Source organism: Cydia fagiglandana, chromosome 1, assembly GCF_963556715.1.
Source record: "Cydia fagiglandana chromosome 1, ilCydFagi1.1, whole genome shotgun sequence".
Classification (NCBI taxonomy): domain Eukaryota; kingdom Metazoa; phylum Arthropoda; class Insecta; order Lepidoptera; family Tortricidae; genus Cydia; species Cydia fagiglandana.
This window is the reverse complement of record NC_085932.1, coordinates 30,716,320-30,734,653: the sequence shown is the minus strand read 5'-3', so window position 1 is coordinate 30,734,653 and position 18,334 is coordinate 30,716,320. Positions and strand designations below refer to the sequence as shown.

Here is an 18,334-nt window from a genome sequence, read left to right as displayed (position 1 = left end):
TAACCAACTTCCAGCTCCATCATCAGACTCTGAGTATCACCTATATAGTGTCAAAGATCTTGTTGAGATGAATAAAACGAGCCTAAACACGATGTGGTTTAGTTGTATGGTTGATTGGTAATGGTGACCACCTTCCAGCTCCATCATCAGACCCTGAGTACTGTCTTGTGTCAAAGATCTTGTTGAGACGAATCAAACGAGCCCAAACACGAAATTGTTTAGTTACATGAGAGACTGGTACCCGTGGCCACCTTCCAGCTCCATCATCAGACCCTGTGTATCTTCAGTGTCAAAGATCTTGTTGAGACGAATCAAACGAGCCCAAACACGAAGTGGTTTAGTTACATGATAGACTGGTACCCGTGGCCACCTTCCAGCTCCATCATCAGACCCTGTGTATCTTCAGTTTCTTGTAACTTGTTTCTTGTAAATAAGCCAGTACCTATAATTTCTTTCGAGTAATATACGTTCATAAGTACGAGTAGGGGGCTATTCATAAATTACGTCGTTTCAAATGGGAGGAAGGGGGAGGGGGTCTGGACATCGGATGATGGTAGCACGACGTTGGAGGAAACAGAGTCATCCGAAGCATGATTTTTGGATGATTTGAGGGATGGGGGGGTCAAAAATAGATGACGTAATTTATGAACAGCCCCTATGTACATTTGCACTGCATTTAGTATTTTCGTACTTACCAAATAACAGTTTTAGGACTTTATAAGTTAAGTACAGTTAGTGTTGTTATGGTTGATTTCAATATGCTTCGCGAAGGATCAAGAATGTTTAATCCATCATTGTAGTGCGAGTGTGGTAGAAGGGATCGGAATACTGAGCTCGCACGGCCTGCCGCAGCGCGTAAAATACCTAAACTCGCTCAACCCCGAAATGTAATAGCACTCTTAATAGAGGTGAGAATAGAGGATATATCTCAGTTATAGAGGTGGTTAATAAGATATTTGTTATTATCTTTAAATGTTTAGGTAAAATAATCCTTCTCCTAAATATTTTTGTCCTCTGTTTAAATATTTCGTTGAATTTATTTTGAATGATTTTCCAAAGGATAGATTTTTTCAATTAAATTTGATATGGACTTCATTGTTTCTTAGAAATTTATTTAATGAAAATTTGTTTATTCTTTTTACTTATCAAGATTTCAGCTTTCTTTTCGATAGTTTTAACTACATAAAGTAACTAAATGAAACTTGCAGTCGTTTAGACACAACTAGTTAAGCAAATGCGGAATTTGTGGATAAAGTAAGAGTTAGTAAGAATTCGGAAATAGATCAATAAAGTCCAAGTTAGAGAGGTCATAGATTGACGTTATCTCAGATACAGAGGTAATTCGTATAAAATTCTAAAAAAACAATTAGGATCTTATAAATATAGTCTCAGTAAAAGAGGTAAAATACACTCTCTGTCTCAATTATAGAGGTAAATGTGACTATAAAATCACAACAACTAATCCCAGTTATAGAGGTTCGTTTTATCTCACTAACAGAGGTAATTCAGTGCTAAAGTGTCGGGACCGCAACATGAGTCCCAGCTATAGAGGTTTCTCACTTATCCAGGTCCCACTTAACCAGGTTTCACTGTATATTGATTGCTCCCAAGGTTGTCCTAAAAAACGGACGCTGCCGTTGTGCAGTTTAAAAATATTTTTTTTTTTAAAGAATTACAGGGCAAGAAAATTTAAAATTATTTCAATAACTTTAGTGAATGTTTGAAAAAAATGTTTAATTCGATTACTAAGAAGAAAAAACTTATGGGAAAGATAATAATACCATATTTACTTCTAGTGTTGATGTTAAAACGACCCAAGTACAGGTATATTAAACAAAAAATATACATTTTAAAGCTACGTATACATGGAAAATAGGCTCATAAAGCTAGTTACACATTACAATTATTGTAAGTAATATTACTTTACTTAAATGACCACACCGTTTATCACTATGGTCTCACAGTTGTATGTCTTGCTTGTGTTCTTATTACCCGAACTATCTGAAACCAAAGCTGTTGGTAGACTGTAGCTGTAGTTCCAGTAAAAGTTTAGATATTTTTCAGTCTCAATGGCCTCTGGCAACATTTTGGGAATATATGGTTCCTACTTGGTGAGAACCAGAGTCTTATCTATGTCATGCTCCCAGACCGCAGGCTTTAGTTGGCGGTGCTTGACATCATCAGCTATAATAATATGTTCTTGTACCCTAGTAGAAATGCTTTGCTTCGTCTGCCCGACATATGAAAGACTAGATTCGAAATTAGCTATTTACTCTCCTGAATTCCGTAGAGATTACATTTTACAGTCCTCAGGAACTGAAGCATCTTCATCATCGACTTGAAATAGGTTTTAACCGTAGGACATTTCAAGACGTGTCAATAATTTGGATACTAAAGCGAGTTATGCGTTTAATGGCGAGGAATTAGGTTTTGTAGATGGAGTACTAGAGGACAGGTCGTGTTTAGGTCATTAGGTCGATTATCATGAACAACTTTTTTTCCCACAAGGACCACGTTAGACTTCGAAATTATATTTAATTACAGACAGTGCCATTCACAATGAAGCGCACTAAACTTTAATAGCATGACAATAGGAATAAAAGCACGCGTGTTCATAAATGAACATATATTTGTCCATTATATTTGACATCCTCTTACAAAGTGACCTGGCTGAAAAAGAGTCAGATTGGGGCAAGGCGATGTACAATCTGCCTCTAGTAAAATTTCGTCATTGTCGTCTTTTTTGTTATCTCACTCTCACTCTTCTGAGTTAAAATATAAAAAAATGTACACATATACTTATGTATAACGTAACTCCAACGCAACAATAGCCTATAAAACGACGATAAATGAAAAAAAAGTATATACCCTATGTATGGCAATGTCCGTTTTTTGTCACAATCTTGTCTCCGCACAAGCCGGCACTGTCCGTTTTTTAGGACGTGCTAAATGGTACTTTGTTACCAGTATTATCGACAATGTCACAAAAATGGGACAAGATATATTTCGCAATTTTTGACTTAGAATTAATCTATGATTTAATGAGCTTTATATAAAATAACAATGTCTTACTCATCTAGTAATAGAACAGAAAGAAAACACTTTGGCTATTTACTTTATATTCTATGGTGTCAGGAACATACTCTGTCGCAAATTCAGCGAATTTCAAATTTCAACTGCAGCCTGCGGATAAACCGAATTTTGTCTGATATTGTCTTAAACTAGGAAAAAAAGTACAATTCTCACACTTTCTTTAACGTACTTTCTTTTCTAGCCTGCACTTAGTGTTTAAACTTGGCGCTTCATTTAGTACCTGTACTAAAAAAGTGACACAAACGCTTTAAGTGTTAATTAATGTTTGTTTGTTCACCAGATATTAGGCAACCAGCAATCAGCCCTAGTCGGTCAGAACTGCCTGTCAGCGGGCCAGGCCAAGAACACCTACCGAAGCGGCTGTTTCCTCCTCTACAATACTGGCTCCCGACGAGTGCAGTCCACCCACGGCCTCCTCACAACAGTAGCGTACAAGCTGGGACCACAAGCACCGCCTGTATATGCATTAGAAGGTTGGTAAATCACAGAGTGTTTATGGTACTACTCAAGTTGTTTTTAAATTCAAACACACACAAGTTAAAAATTAACGAGCAGAAATAAAACTAATATACGCAATTTAATTATCAGAATCTTAGTCTTATAGAAGTATGATAGTGAAGTACTTGTGAAACTGAACAATTCTGGTAATTTAGACTCACAATACAGGGTCATTTTTGGACCGTTAACCATATTGTGTGAGGTGATTAGGTACGCCATACTAAACAACTTTTTCTATGGGACCAACTCCAAAATCATAAATATTTTTTTTGGCCATTTTGGTCGAGTGGATGTCGACGTTTTCTATGGGAAGGCCAAATTTTTTTTTTGGGATTTCGAGGTTGGTCCCATAGAAAAAGTTGTTCAGTATGACCTACCTAATCACCTCGCACAATATGGCTTACGGTCCAAAAATGACCCCGTATTTGACATCTTATGAAACAGATATCGAGCTCACAGAATACTAGGTTAGGCATTAATAACGAAATTTTATGCTTACAATTTTAACGATGCGCTATTTATCTATGTTTCGTTAGGTAGAGCGCATTCTCTTGTTACAACATTTTTTTCTAACAATCTGGTACTGTTGTCTCCTGGCTGACGAGACAGTATAACAACAAAAAATGGTTGATCCACGCAGATGACGAGTTTAAAGAAGTTATTCGACGCTTTTTATCTTTTGCAGGCTCAATAGCTGTAGCGGGAGGCGCCGTGAAATTCCTCCGTGACAACCTCAAACTAATTAAAGACGTGGCGAAGGACACAGAGCATATCGCCGGCCAGGTGTTCTCTACAGGGGACGTTTACTTCGTGCCGGCGTTCAGCGGGCTGTACGCGCCGTACTGGAGGAAGGACGCGAGGGGGTAAGTGTAGCCTTCATAAAGGACACAGAGCATATCGCCGGCCAAGTGTGCTCTACGGGGAACGTTTACTTCGTCCCACCGATATTCGAGCGAAAATGACCTTAAGTTATTCGTCGCAATGTGTTTTTTTCTTTAGTGTATGCGGAAACTTGGACTATAATTGATGTAGCTATTGTTTTGTTTTAGAATTATTTGCGGTCTGACGGCATTCACCACAAAACAGCACATCATACGGGCAACGCTGGAGGCTGTATGTTTCCAAACTAGGTAAATAAAAATAAAATTCTGTTCTGTATGTATTCAATGCAATTCTGTACTTATATAAATGCATTAATGAACAAAACGCTTGATTATTGCTTGAATAATCATCATATATACCTACTCTCGTATATATCATGCATATATACCTACTGTCCTGTCAACTTATATAATTATTTTTGTCTCTTTGATTACCAGCGGAAGTTATTAATTTGTTATGTGTGGCCACAAAAGCGTAACGTTGTAACGTACAATCGCTATTGGACCCATGTCCAGACAACATCAAAACCTTTTTTCAAATATTTTTTGACAATAATTTTTTTCTCCTGTGTTACCAAAATAAAATAGCTTAGATTATACACGTTCGTTGCCTCCATGTTTGAAAATAGTTTTGATAGGTTAAAATTTGTCCACAGGGACATCTTGGAAGCCATGAACAAAGATTGCGGCATGCCGCTGTCAAAACTACACGTGGACGGAAACATGACTCGTAACGATTTGCTCATGCAACTCCAGGCCGATCTCATCGGAATACCAGTGTGTAAGTATCAATTTCAATTCTTTATTGATAAAATACAATTTTACATGTCAGGTAAATACAATGCTAAGTCTTATAATTAATTAATTATTAGATCTAAGTCTTATAATTAATTAATTATTAGATTTACAATGTTGGGCAGACAAGGCTGAGCCAGCGAACTAGCAGTTGTTTATTTTAATTAGATAAATAAATATGTATATAGTTTTATCTACTTGGTCACTTGGTGGTTTTAGATCTCGCTATCAATAGCTTAACAGCTGGAAAATATGCCATTTTGACAAGTAAAAAATAATTGGCAAACAAAACAGCGAATTAAATAATATTTTTGAAATAAATAATTATTAAAAGGTTGATATAAAAAATATATATAGTTATCCTTACCTACCATTGTTTTTTAATGTGTAATGTGGTTTGTACAGTGCGTGCGCAATCTTGGGACATGTCAGCCTTAGGCGCAGCCGTAGCGGCCGGGCACGCAGTCGGCGTGTGGTCCATTGAAACGTGGAGGGCTACCGCTACCCCTATCGACACCTTCCTACCCACTACCACCGATGATGGTATGTATTTATTGTTCACTTACGAGCTTTTTACTTCTGTGTTAATTTAGGGCCAAAGTTATTATGCTACGGCCAGGTTAGGTGTCTCCTGTGTTACCGCCGGCTTGTCGTCGGTGGAGATGTGGTGAACCACCGCTACGCCAATCGACACCTTCCTCTCTACCTACCACCACCGATGACGGTGAGTAATGTCTCCTATGTTACCGTCGGCGTGTGGCCCGTAGAGGCGCGGCGAGCCATCGCCACCCATATCGACACCTTCCTATCCTCAACCACTAATCATGATGTATTTATAATTTATTTACGGTTATTATGACGACGCAACGGACCTAATTAGTACATAATATTTAAAATTCTATTAATATTAAACATATATGTTTAATATATTACATATATGTAGTATCCTGTATTGATATTTGACTTGTAAATTAAAATATCATAATTTAGTCCCTTTTGTGTTTAACAACGTAATATTTTTATAAATAAACGAATTGAAAGTAAATTACGTCTCTAAAATATTTCTTATTCTTCTAGATCGCGACGCGCGCTACACAAAATGGAAGATGGCCGTCCAACGCTCTCTCGGCTGGGCCGCCATCAAAAAGTCCATCACCATGACAGGTCAGAACATACGCAAATTTAGCATGACCCGCCTAAACAGTCTAGATACTCTCTCCACCGGCAGTAGGAAAAATTCTCTCTTCGAAAACGCTGACACAGACTTCGAAATAGACGAAGAATGTAGCACCGTAGAAGAATTACTTAAATACCAAGCCAGAAAATTCTCAATCTTCCCTCAGAAGTCTAAGAAAGAGCGCAGTATTTTAGACGACGCGGACTATTTCATGGCTAAAAAAGAGTGCGATTACGGTTTGTGTCAGTGTTGTAGAACGGAAAAAAAGTTGCAAAAGGCCACCAACTGGGAGTCTATAGAAGAGATGATCGAAAACGACCCAGAGATCATATTCGACGGAGATCATAACCCCATCGTAGTGGAGCCTAGGAGAATGTCGGCCGCGCCGGTTGAGCTTGGACCTTTAGACTCTGTACCCGCTTTGTTAACGGGCAGCGCCGTCAAGTTGCGGAAGCATATGCATTTGGAGAAGCTACCGGCGCTGTTTAGGACGATCTGTAATAAGTTTTCTAACACTTCTCCCACGTAACTTGATAGAGAAAGGCAAGTATAGGCTTGAGTAGGAATAATAAGAATAGTGTCCTCTCGAGGTGTATATTTTTCCAATTGTCGCTTCTATTTAATATTTACAAACTAGTACAGTCGAAGATAAACGTTGAAACATCCTACTTAAATATACGTGCATTGCTCAATTTGATCAGTATGAGAAAGAGATGTGATAAGTAATTCCTATGCCGTTGGCTCTCAAATACGTAAACAAGGTAACGGCCTATAAACTCGTATGTGAATCGAATACATAGATGAATTTGGCGTATATATTTCAAAGTAGCATAGCGTTCGCTTTCTTATAGCGCAGTTAGCTTTCGTTGTAATCAAATCATAGACATCTTGGCTTAGACTAGGACCCGCGCACTAGATCTGCCGTATACATTTTTTATTACTATGTACATTATATAACGCAAGAGAAGATTAAAGTTTGAAAATTAATCTCGCTCATTTACTTAGCAAATGGTACGTTAAATTCGATACAGTATTTAAAATTGTTTTACCCAGTATTAAAAAATAACTTAGGTACAGTAGTAACGCAGGAGACAATTGAATGGAGATCTAAAAGTATTTGGCCATGGTGATGGTTTAAAGAATATAACAAACTATTTTGCTACATTTGTCAATGTCAACACAAATTTAAATAGTTGACGTTGATATAATGTGAGGGTTGCTTTAAAAATACATAAAATGTATGGTGTGGGGTCTTTGGCTCTAGGTAATTGTAAAAATGCAAAACTCTAATCATGATTTACATTTTTTACTCCTTCAATAGCATTAAGAGACAATCAAACATGGCAAAGTCATTAAAATAATAGTAAGTATGTAAATAATCCTTTACCTATTATTGTATAATATAGTTGGCAAAATTCAACTTATTAAAAGAAAGTCATATACACTAAAACACCAAAAAAAAGTATTTTAATCAATCTAATGTCGACTTGGTTAACTATGTTAACAGTTGAGATACATAAATATTATATATCATGTATTTATTTTTATATACTTACTTAATTTATAAGCTGATTCGACAAATAACTACATGCAGGAAAAAAAATATATTTACTTACCACATATTGCATGGCCCCAATCGTTATTTACAGTAAACACATATGTATGTGTTTATAAAAAAATAACCCATAATATAATTATTATATTTTTTTATTCCATTATATGTACACATTCCAACATTTAATAAAAAGCTAAAACCTCAAAATTCTTAACACATTGTTTTTGTTTTCATTTTTGCATTTTTACAATTATATTTCACTTCTGTTTGAGTTTTTATGAGAAGTGGTTACTTATACATACAAAATGTGACATGCATAATTATATCACTGATTTACTTTTTTCTGCATCTCTTTCAGGCCATAAAAATAGTATAAGTACTTTGCCTAGTAAATTATAAATAAAGCATTTTATATTAAAGTGCACAATTGCAATGAAAAATAAAATAAAAAATGTTATGTGAAACAATGTAACGATGTTTTTGAAAAAGACATTATTTTTTAATTTGCTGTATTATTATATGTAGTTGATAATTCGTTTTGACAGTTTTTGTTGTCAAACGTCGTTACCCATGCTAGTGAAACTGAGTAAACTAGAAGCAGTCAAAATGTATTTCACAATATGTTATACTTATTTTAATTTTTGTATTATAGGCTTGATTCAAATTAAAAAAAATCACAGTATTTTATTAGTAATAATAACTGTTATACATAGATTATATAAAATGTATTCTCAAATGAAATACCTAAATCAAATTTGAATGTATTATGTAGGTACTTAAATTTTCTTATATGTGATTTTTTTTATCATTAAATGAGGCGAAATAGACGAATGATCTCAGTTTAGGCTATGTTTGAACCATTGTTATCTAAATTACTAATCAATGTAAACAGTAGGTTAACCAAAGTATTGTCTTGCGTGATGTGTTGCATTTGAATTTTGCTTCTAGTTTCGCTGCGATTGTATTATTTTAAATCCTAATGTTCTTACTAACATAACAATAAGACTGCTATTAACTTGAATATTGAATAAAGTATTATTTGTTTAAAACGTTTTTAATTTCTCTACGCCTTACTTTTTATTAAATTCAGCACTTTCAAGTAAATTTTACTGATTTTATACTATTTTATTACAAAGTATTGTGCATGTTACAAAATTGCAAAGTCTTTAGAATCATAAAATCTTTGAACTGTTTTATTGGATTAATCCATTACACTCACAATGTGAAAAAAGTAGTATTTATTTGATACTTCTGAGAAAGAAATCATACATACTGAACTGTAGACTTGCACTTTATGAAGCCATTTAATCCTGATTGAATTACAAGCTTGAAAAAGTGAAGCCTAACTCCAGTTTATATTCCAGACACTAAAATTACGTTACCTTAGGACCTACTATTACTACTCGTGTGTATCTACAAAAAAAAGTAACAATTTGTGTACAATTGAAACACAAGTGCTGATATTTTTGTAAGAAAAACTAATGCAACTAAAAAAGGATACAGAACAGAATAAAATAAAATAGCGACGCATTGGTCTCTGGGAAGTTTTTAACTGCATCAAGGTGTTTTGCAACTTTTTTTCTTCAAAAACAACAGATAAGTTTCTTTTTTTTCTAACTAGCACCACATCTCAATTGCACTTCACTCATAATACGTCTTATTTTTGATTTTACGTACTTACATATATCATGCCAGTATGTAGGTGGATCAACTATTTTTAATTGTTATTCTGTCCCGTCAACCAGGAGACAACAGTACTTACAACACAACATAGTACAACAACACAGTTTGTTGAAAGAAATGTTAACATATTCTAATAACATGCAAATGCATTATAGATAAAACATTAATTACATGTTCATTTATTTTATTTTCAGTTATTGGTTTCAGTAAAATTAATTCTCGGTCGTTATCACTATTGTCAGATGCCATAAATTCCTGATAAGAATAAAAATTTTTATCAATTAACTACGAGTATGGAGAGAGCTTATATTATAATCACAAAGACTATGAAAAAGTAACCCAGGAGATGTCACTACGGCAACGAGACAAGAATAAGTTGACCTGCCTAACATAGACACATTAACTAACATCATTTCATCTAAACGGCGTCATCTTCAACGCATAACCTAAGTATATAAAAACATAACATTTATTTATTTGTGCAACATTACTTTATGGGGTATTCCACAAAAAGGCATACTTATCGATCGATATACATGGCAGCTTCCTTAACCTGTAGAAATCTGGATTAAGTACCGTTAAATTTAAAGCTAAGTTAAACATTATATCGGCTTCTTAGCTTTATCTGCAGAAGTATTAAAAATAACGTCACACATCCGATGCTATACACTTGGAATGCTCCTGACTTAGGGCGTCCGCGAACTTTCGCGGGTGCACGGAGCGGGTTAACGAAAATAAGCAGACGCGTGCGGCGGATTTTACCTACAATGACATGTGCACGTGTGCCCGCTCCGTGCACCCGTGCCAGCTGGCGGACGCCATTATTCACCTAACCCATGTAACTTTGATGTTGTTGTTTTTCGGCAGACGAACGTTACAAACTGCTCTCCTCGATCCCAGCGACGCTGTTCCTCATTGGCAGCTTCACCATGCTAGTCGTATCCAATGCGCTCAAAAATAGGTGATAAGTTAATTTAGATCCTATTTAATTGGAATAAGTGTCATATCTGTACGGAAATTCAAATTTGTACAGCTTTTTAGTGATTTTATTACGTTTTATTCTATTATGTTCCATTTATTGAAATGACCTGCACTTACTGTATAGTTCGATCATAAAAGCTGCCGCGAGATTTGTTTGAAGTCTCACAAGTAAAGTTAAGGCGATATCCAGAACTATTACAGAATATGTCGTGTGGGCGTATAGTTTAGCAATAAATAGGTATGTAATTCCATTCATTCACCATTCGTTCCATTCGCCTCAACTTTAACTGCGATACCTCACTATTCTGTCAATATTATCATAAAAATTCAGCGGCAGACCTGTAGACAAACCGCGCATTGTTAGTGAATGAAACACCTATATTTTACTATGACTAAGCTTTTTGGTGCTTGACATCCATATATCAAGCGGTAAAACTTACAGAATTTTGACGTATTATTATACTCTGGCAAACCCACATTGTCAGTAGTAAAAGGCGCGAAATACAAATTTCCTATGGAAGGACAACCTTTCGCACCTACATTTTTTTTACATTTGGCGCCTTTTTCTACTGATGGAAATGGCTTGCCAAAATATAGCAAAATTTCACTGAATATGGGTAAGCCTATTACCAGTGTATCTTTGCAATAAGTTTTACAATTTTCTGTTAACAATGGTACATATTAGACATCGGATCGCTTGTGTATTTTAAGCCCATGATTTGCGTGTCTCTTTCTTTAAACCGACTGTAATCTACATAGATATCGATTGAAATTTATAGTACATACAAAATACACTCGTGGTCTGATGTCTAAAACGACACATAATTAATATTGGTAATGATGTCAAACATACATACAACGTACCTACTACTGTGGGCATATTAATCAGAAAACCTGGCAGCTTTCAAACTAAGTTACTTAAATGCATTTTTATAGACTGATAGGGTAAACAACCTAATCATTCTCCGATCAATGCAAAGCCTACATTTAGTTACACTATTATCTGGGTGGATCAACTTTTTTGTTGTTATTCAGTCCCGTCAACCAGGCGACAACTTAACAGAAGAAAAGTTATAGGTACTACAATGCATTAACGTGCTAAGTAGATGATTTATTATAGCAATGGCTTATAACTGCCATAAAATATTTGTTTGGTTATTTTAAATATGTACAATAAAAGCAGTTTTTTAAAGTGACCCAGGAGACCGTAACCATGACAACGAGTTCGTTCAAAGTTGATTCACCCATCAATATTGTCTCGAAGCAAAATGTAATGGCCAAAAGTAGGACTGCTTACCCTATGTTTTTCTTATTAATTCAATAATCGATCGTCAATGTTTATGAACTAGACATTAATTGAAACAATTATTTTCTCATTCCTACTTGCGTTGGCATTTATGGCATTATAGAACAATTTGAAGCATTTGTAATTTTTTTATTTTATTTATTTTAGTGTAAGCATAAAATTTATACAATTATAAAATGTATAAATAAGTGTTAATGTTGTAGATAAGATGGGATAGGATAAAAATTTACAAATATAGCTTTATGCAGCTCAAAATAAATCATGTCCACACAAATGTGCTCGATTTTATGCTAGTCACGATGATGGCTTGAAGCTAACCAATTATTTAGTAATACTGTTCAGAATTGCCGTAGGTACCTATTGTAGTAAGTTTTCCTTATTTCATGTTTATGCCTAGTACCTACCTATAACTACATACAACATCTTATTGGTTTTATAAATGAATATTTATTGACTTCTTAGCCTACCGATGTGTGTAAATATAATAATCATGTTTACTGTCAGTTTCATCAGTAACAACAAGATAATGTGAATTAGTCAACATTTTTACAGTGTCTCTATGTGATGCCTAAGTAAATATTCTAAATAAATACCGTTCCGTTGGTACATATTTGTAAATAATTATGTAGGTACTATACTCTTTCAATCTCACTCAGTTGATACTAAGAATTTGCGGTTCAGTTAAATTTGGTTGTACATTTATGCTAAGAGCTGTCCAATGTAAAGTGAACCGTAAACTGCTCAAGAATCTATTTCCTCGACCGTACATTGTAATGCACACGAGGTTAACGAGTACTCACCGATCTTCTTTATCCTTCTTTTCGAGCTATTCTTGTAAGAATTCATTCACTCGTAAATAACTGTTGTTTGTCTCGTGTGTTTATATTTTTCTTACTATAGATTACAGAACAGGTTACCTACTATTTATAACAACAGAATTTACGGTACCAGCCAAAAATGGAACTGAGATTTCCTGATATATTCGACCGGTGTTGATGTTGAATTGAGATCATGATGCGGGTACAAAACATAGTAGCTACCTATAAATTATAGACCTCCAACACAACGATTTTGATAAAACATCTAAGTACCGCCGCTAGTAAACCTGCTTTCAAATAAAATCGGTTTACCCGTTTAAGACCTAAGGTGCCAAAGACAGACAAAGACACATAGCGGTCAAACACAGGGGCAGGTCAGAGGCTACTAAGAAACATTCAGAGCTACCCCTAGCATTTATTAGTAATAGAATTTAGGGGGTTTGGGGACATAAACGTAAAGCTATTAATTTACGAATTTTCCTTGTAGATCTAGAATAGACTTATGTCTATTCTAGATCTACAAGGAAAATTCAAAAAGCTACGATCACATCAATATTATTATTGATGTGATCGTAGCTTTTTGATTTATTTATATCGTTGTGATTTGTACTAATCATTCCTTTAGCATTGTTTGAGAGCATGTTTTTAGATTTTTTTATCCTTGTAAATTATGGGCTTATTATATAATTATTGTACGACTTTATTAAAAATAAAATGTACCTACAGTAAATCAGGTGTATATTCGATTCAATTTGTAATTTAATTATTATGAAATATATTTTTATTCTGAATTAATTGTACTGTACTTAGATGACAGGTTGCCAGTTGTTAATTTGAGTTGAAATTTTATTGTTAAACAATTTGTTGTTTATTTATGGTGAATTAAATGATTTGTTGGGTTATTTTGTTTTTTATTACTCCTAATTAAAACATGCCCTAGTCAGGTACAACTGCAGAATACGCAAGTTGCGGAATGTTAAAAAAGTTGGAAAAGTGCGCGGAAAATTCAGGAAAATTTGTCAAGAAACTAAGGAAGGACAACCTACGGAAACCTTAATTTTGGAAGAGGAAAATTTCGATTCCCATACAAAAATAGAATTTTTTCCATGTGGAAATTTTGCAATTTCTAAAACTTTCCGATGGTACAACATGATCTGTGGCTTGCATTTTGACTTTATTTACTAAGAAAGTTATTAAATATTAATCGTTGTCAAATAAATGATTAGATATTGAAATAAAAATCATACCTATTGAACTACTATTAATCCATTTTAATTTGTCGAGTCAATCAACATAAACAAAAACAAACATAAAATAAAGGTCAAAAACCTCAAAAAGTGTGCAGTCTTGCACACCTTGCATTGGCCTTGCTTTCGAAATGTTATTAAATGCTACGGTGTTGATTCGTTCAAAATGCTGTTCACTGTTAGGGCCGATTTTTATTTATTTTGCTGTCCAATTTTTAGTCATATTTAGATAAAACTTGTTAGAATTCTAGCTTGTTAGCATTCTTTATTTGCAAATTTACCCGATGTCCTAAATCCTTTGAGTTGTATTTATTCCGCATTCCGCGCCAAACTCTTCAAACCAGCCAAGGAGGGCGAGTCGGACTCGCCCACCGAGGGTTCCGTACTTTTTAGTACCTATTTGTTATAGCGGCAACATAAATTTATACATCGTGTGTGTAAATTTCAACAGTGGACTCTTAGTCGGTAATAGGGTCCCATTTTTACCCTTTGGAGTTTGGGTACGGAACCCTAAAAAGCAGTTGCTTTGAAGGAACCGACCGCCGCGTGCGTCACTTGGCGTGTTCTTTTCCTGCACTATTTCGATAACAACCTTGCGACCTCCGAGCCGAGCGACCTCGGTCATGAATTTCTTGTTACGTTTGACCGTGTCGTTGGCCTGTGGCCTAATCTATTATTTAGGAAGTGGTTAAGGTATTATTTAAAATTAACGGAGATTATCTTATTTTTAGATTATATTACACACTTATTTTTAGATAGAGAGATAGAGATCTTTATTTGTATGCAATCCAAGTACCTACAGTAATCGTAAGTACAAATCGCTATATTTATCAATTTTATCATATCATCATAACTGTATATAAGGTAGGTACTTATTTCAGAGCCAAGCTTTTGTCGGTGGAACAATTTCCAAGTATCTCTACCCTGTCCAGTGTCCCTATTATTTTGACACTACATTTACTTTTTTCTTTTACTTCATACTTGATCAATGTAAATTCATCTTTCACTTCCACTTTCCCTCGTGGTTGGTATTTTTATGTACTTAGTAATCGTCATATATTATCGTAAAAGGTGTCCCAACATCTGTCTGCTTGGGTTTTTGTTGGACCTTAGTATTTTCATTTATTCTTTTTACCATTAAGTAGTATAACTGGGGACAGAGGGGTAATATTTGTCATTTTTTAATTATGAACTAGGTATTCGTAATCTAACTTTACCCTAACCCTAAGACTAGTAGTACCTAAATCCTGATTCAAAGATTGTAAAAAGTACACTGCTGTCAGCTCTGTTACCTACCCCGGCCTTCTGCTCTCAGTTACCCCACTTGACTGTATTTATCCTGTTCTGTAAGTGTATGTGTTTGTATGTGTCACGTTCTTCGTTGCAAGCAGATTTTTCTAAATACCTACTTAATGAAAAATTATGGAGTTAGGTTAAATCAAAATATATGTTGATATAGATGTCACCATACGAACAACCAGGAAGTAGGTAGGCACTTTACTTTTGTACGCCCGACCAGTTGTTTCAATGACATCTCTAATTAGTATGTAACACATAACGCCGTGAGGATAATTTCAGACTTAGACTAGAAAAAATACCTATGGTAAACGTCGTTTGTCAGCCTAATTGAGATGCTAGATGGAAAATGAGCAATTTGTCACTGAACTTGGACGCAAAAAATATTGAAATTATAAAACAAAAACACACAACTTTTAGACGGCTTCGTGATCGTGACGTCACGATCAAGTAAGTTTGGTAAATCGGCGTTTCGTGTCTTGCGCACGATAGTGATCAGTGTCATCACTGTCAAACTTTGACTGTCGTTTCTGTATTTTGTATTGTTTTCTTGCAATCGGTCCCATATATTAATCCTCAAAACAAACCAAATCGACTGATACATGAATAAAACATTACATCTAGGCTATTGCAAAAATTGGTATCGTCTTGGGTCGTCCCATTCGTTTTTCGTCAAGTTCTTATATTAGTCCTATTCTGCTTTCGTCACCCATTCTACATTCGTCACAATCGTCGGTGGCTTTCAATGTAGAATGCGTGACGAAAGCAGAATAGGACTAATTTAAAAATTTGACGAAAAAAGAATGGGACGACCCAAGACCATACCCAAATATTAACAGCCCATTTGTCACCTCCGTGGCTTGGAGTTTAGATTAGAGTTGGCAACTGAATGAGACAGTGTGCAACACTGGGGCCTTTACTTTATAAAAGACGCAGGCGGTGACACATATTAAAGGTAGGTACTCGTCATCTCTTTTCAAGGGACTTGTCACCGTAATGTTCGATGCCGAGAAAGGAATACAATAGTTGACAAATAGGTAAGTACCGGGGATGAAACGGCAAAGTTGTCTCGGAAATATTTGTTTGTTTTTTAGGGTTCCGTACCCAAAGGGTAAAAGACCCTATTACTAAGACTCCACTGTCCGTCTGTCTGTCACCAGGCTGTATCTCATGAATCGTGATAGCTTAGACAGATGATGTATTTCTGTTGCCGCTAAAACAACCTTACTAAAAAGTATGGAACTCTCGGTGGGCGAGGTTTTATTGCTCATTTATATTGTTCAACGTGTAATATTGATAAGTAGCTTATTATTATGCAGTGACCTTTTTTTGTACGCGCGATTTAAAAGTTCTTGGTAACTTAATGTTTTATCTGAACACTATCCTCAAACAGCCGTGGTAATTATGTCTTTCGCGATTACCTGTCAACCTCAGTGTTCATCCGTCTGTCTGCGCGCGCGCAGGCTAATGTGGTGTGACTGGTGTGGCATTAAACTAGTCGTGCATAAAATGTACTACTTGATACAGTGAGTGAATAAGTGACGTATTTGTGAACGATTAAGATCCTGACTGAATTTTAGTCATTTTTTTGGACGACGATTTTTTCTGCTCTACCTATACAGCACAACCGGGTTTGAACCCACGATATTTGACCACCGCACACAAATTTGACAAAATATAAAATATTAATGTAGATATAGTAGCTGAAACTAAAACTCATTTAGGTACCAGGGTACCACCTGAAAACAATACTCTTTATTACACACCTCACATAGTTTACAACAATATACAGTAACATAAATAGGTAAAGACAATTGGTTAGAGGTAACAACAGTCTGTTGTTAACAGGCGGTCATATCACTTAAGAGCGATCTCTTCAAGGCAAGCTTTGGGTATCGTTGACAACAGAATTAGAATATAGGTAGGTGGCGCAAAGAAAATATATGATAAGTCGAATTTAATATAACGAAACAACACAAAACATGAATATACTTAGATAAACATGTACTAAAATACGTATAACCATAAACATACAAAACTGTTATTGTATTAAATAATATTGCAGGTATAAGGTCGTGTCCTTGTCGGGAATAGAACTGACAACCGTGGCAATACTAAAAGCCATGGCAATTACTCATAATAAATGCTTTTTGGGCTAAACCATTTATCGCATTTGATTTGTTCTTGAATGGTGCACGAATCATTTTGAAATACGGTTGGTGTAAGGCATATTAATCTGACTGACCTAGACATGTATGAGTGTGGCGGTAAAAAAAGAAGTGTGGGGTGGCTCTAAACCAACCTTAATCGTTTTTAAAAAATGCAATAAACTGACAAAAAATCGATTGATCTACTTATACTAAGATGTGCTATGATTAGGAAGGTATATGTCCACCTAAACTATCGAAATCTTCACTGCTATCACGAGTTGGCATTTGAGTTCAAGTGTCAACTCATGGTACGACTACGACTATAGGCTACAAACTGACATCAATACTTACACCAGTTACATGTTACTGAACACAGTTTCGGTAATATTCATGCGCCAGAGAGGCAGAAATAACGAAATTTCGTTTAATTTGCTGTAGGGCCTCTGTACTCGTAAGCTCATGTGCAAGAGTCCCAAATGTGTGACAGAGGTCAAAGGCTATTTAAGAGGGCACTTACTCGACCGGATTGAGAATGTAGTTTTGGCTTGTTCTGCCGCGATTTTGCATAAAATCTGCAAAATAACTGATCCTGACAAAATTTAGGGACAAATGATTTCTATAGTAACAAACTAGAGCGTGTTACAGTTAACTGTTAATAATTTGTCCCTTGTTTGAAATAAAGGGCTATATTATTAGTATTGAATTTATTAATTTGTCCCTATATATTTTTTTTCAAAATCACTTATTTTGGCAATTTATTACAGGTGACTAGGTAAGTACAGTCAACATCAAAAGTAGCGGTAACATTCTCTAACAGCTTTACATAAGAGATAATTATGTCTCTATATGGAGAA

At 35.2% G+C, this 18,334-nt stretch overlaps 1 protein-coding gene across 4 annotated transcripts in view; it reads left to right on the top strand.

Moving 5' to 3' along the window:
* Positions 1-13,302, top strand: part of LOC134669563 (glycerol kinase 3) — a 51,930-nt gene extending 38,628 nt beyond the window's left edge. For 2 of the 4 annotated variants that reach the window (XM_063527220.1, XM_063527211.1), the window contains exons 8-13: positions 3,374-3,566; positions 4,277-4,454; positions 4,641-4,721; positions 5,129-5,253; positions 5,673-5,810; positions 6,345-8,108. In XM_063527220.1, coding sequence (XP_063383290.1) covers positions 3,374-3,566; positions 4,277-4,454; positions 4,641-4,721; positions 5,129-5,253; positions 5,673-5,810; positions 6,345-6,973 — 1,344 coding nt within the window. In that variant the 3' untranslated portion in view covers positions 6,974-8,108. Of the gene's footprint in view, positions 1-3,373; positions 3,567-4,276; positions 4,455-4,640; positions 4,722-5,128; positions 5,254-5,672; positions 5,811-6,344; positions 8,109-8,357; positions 9,049-10,549 lie in introns of those variants that run through there. The other 2 variants (XM_063527227.1, XM_063527233.1) reach the window with 2 other exon arrangements.
* Positions 13,303-18,334: the final 5,032 nt, after the last annotated feature.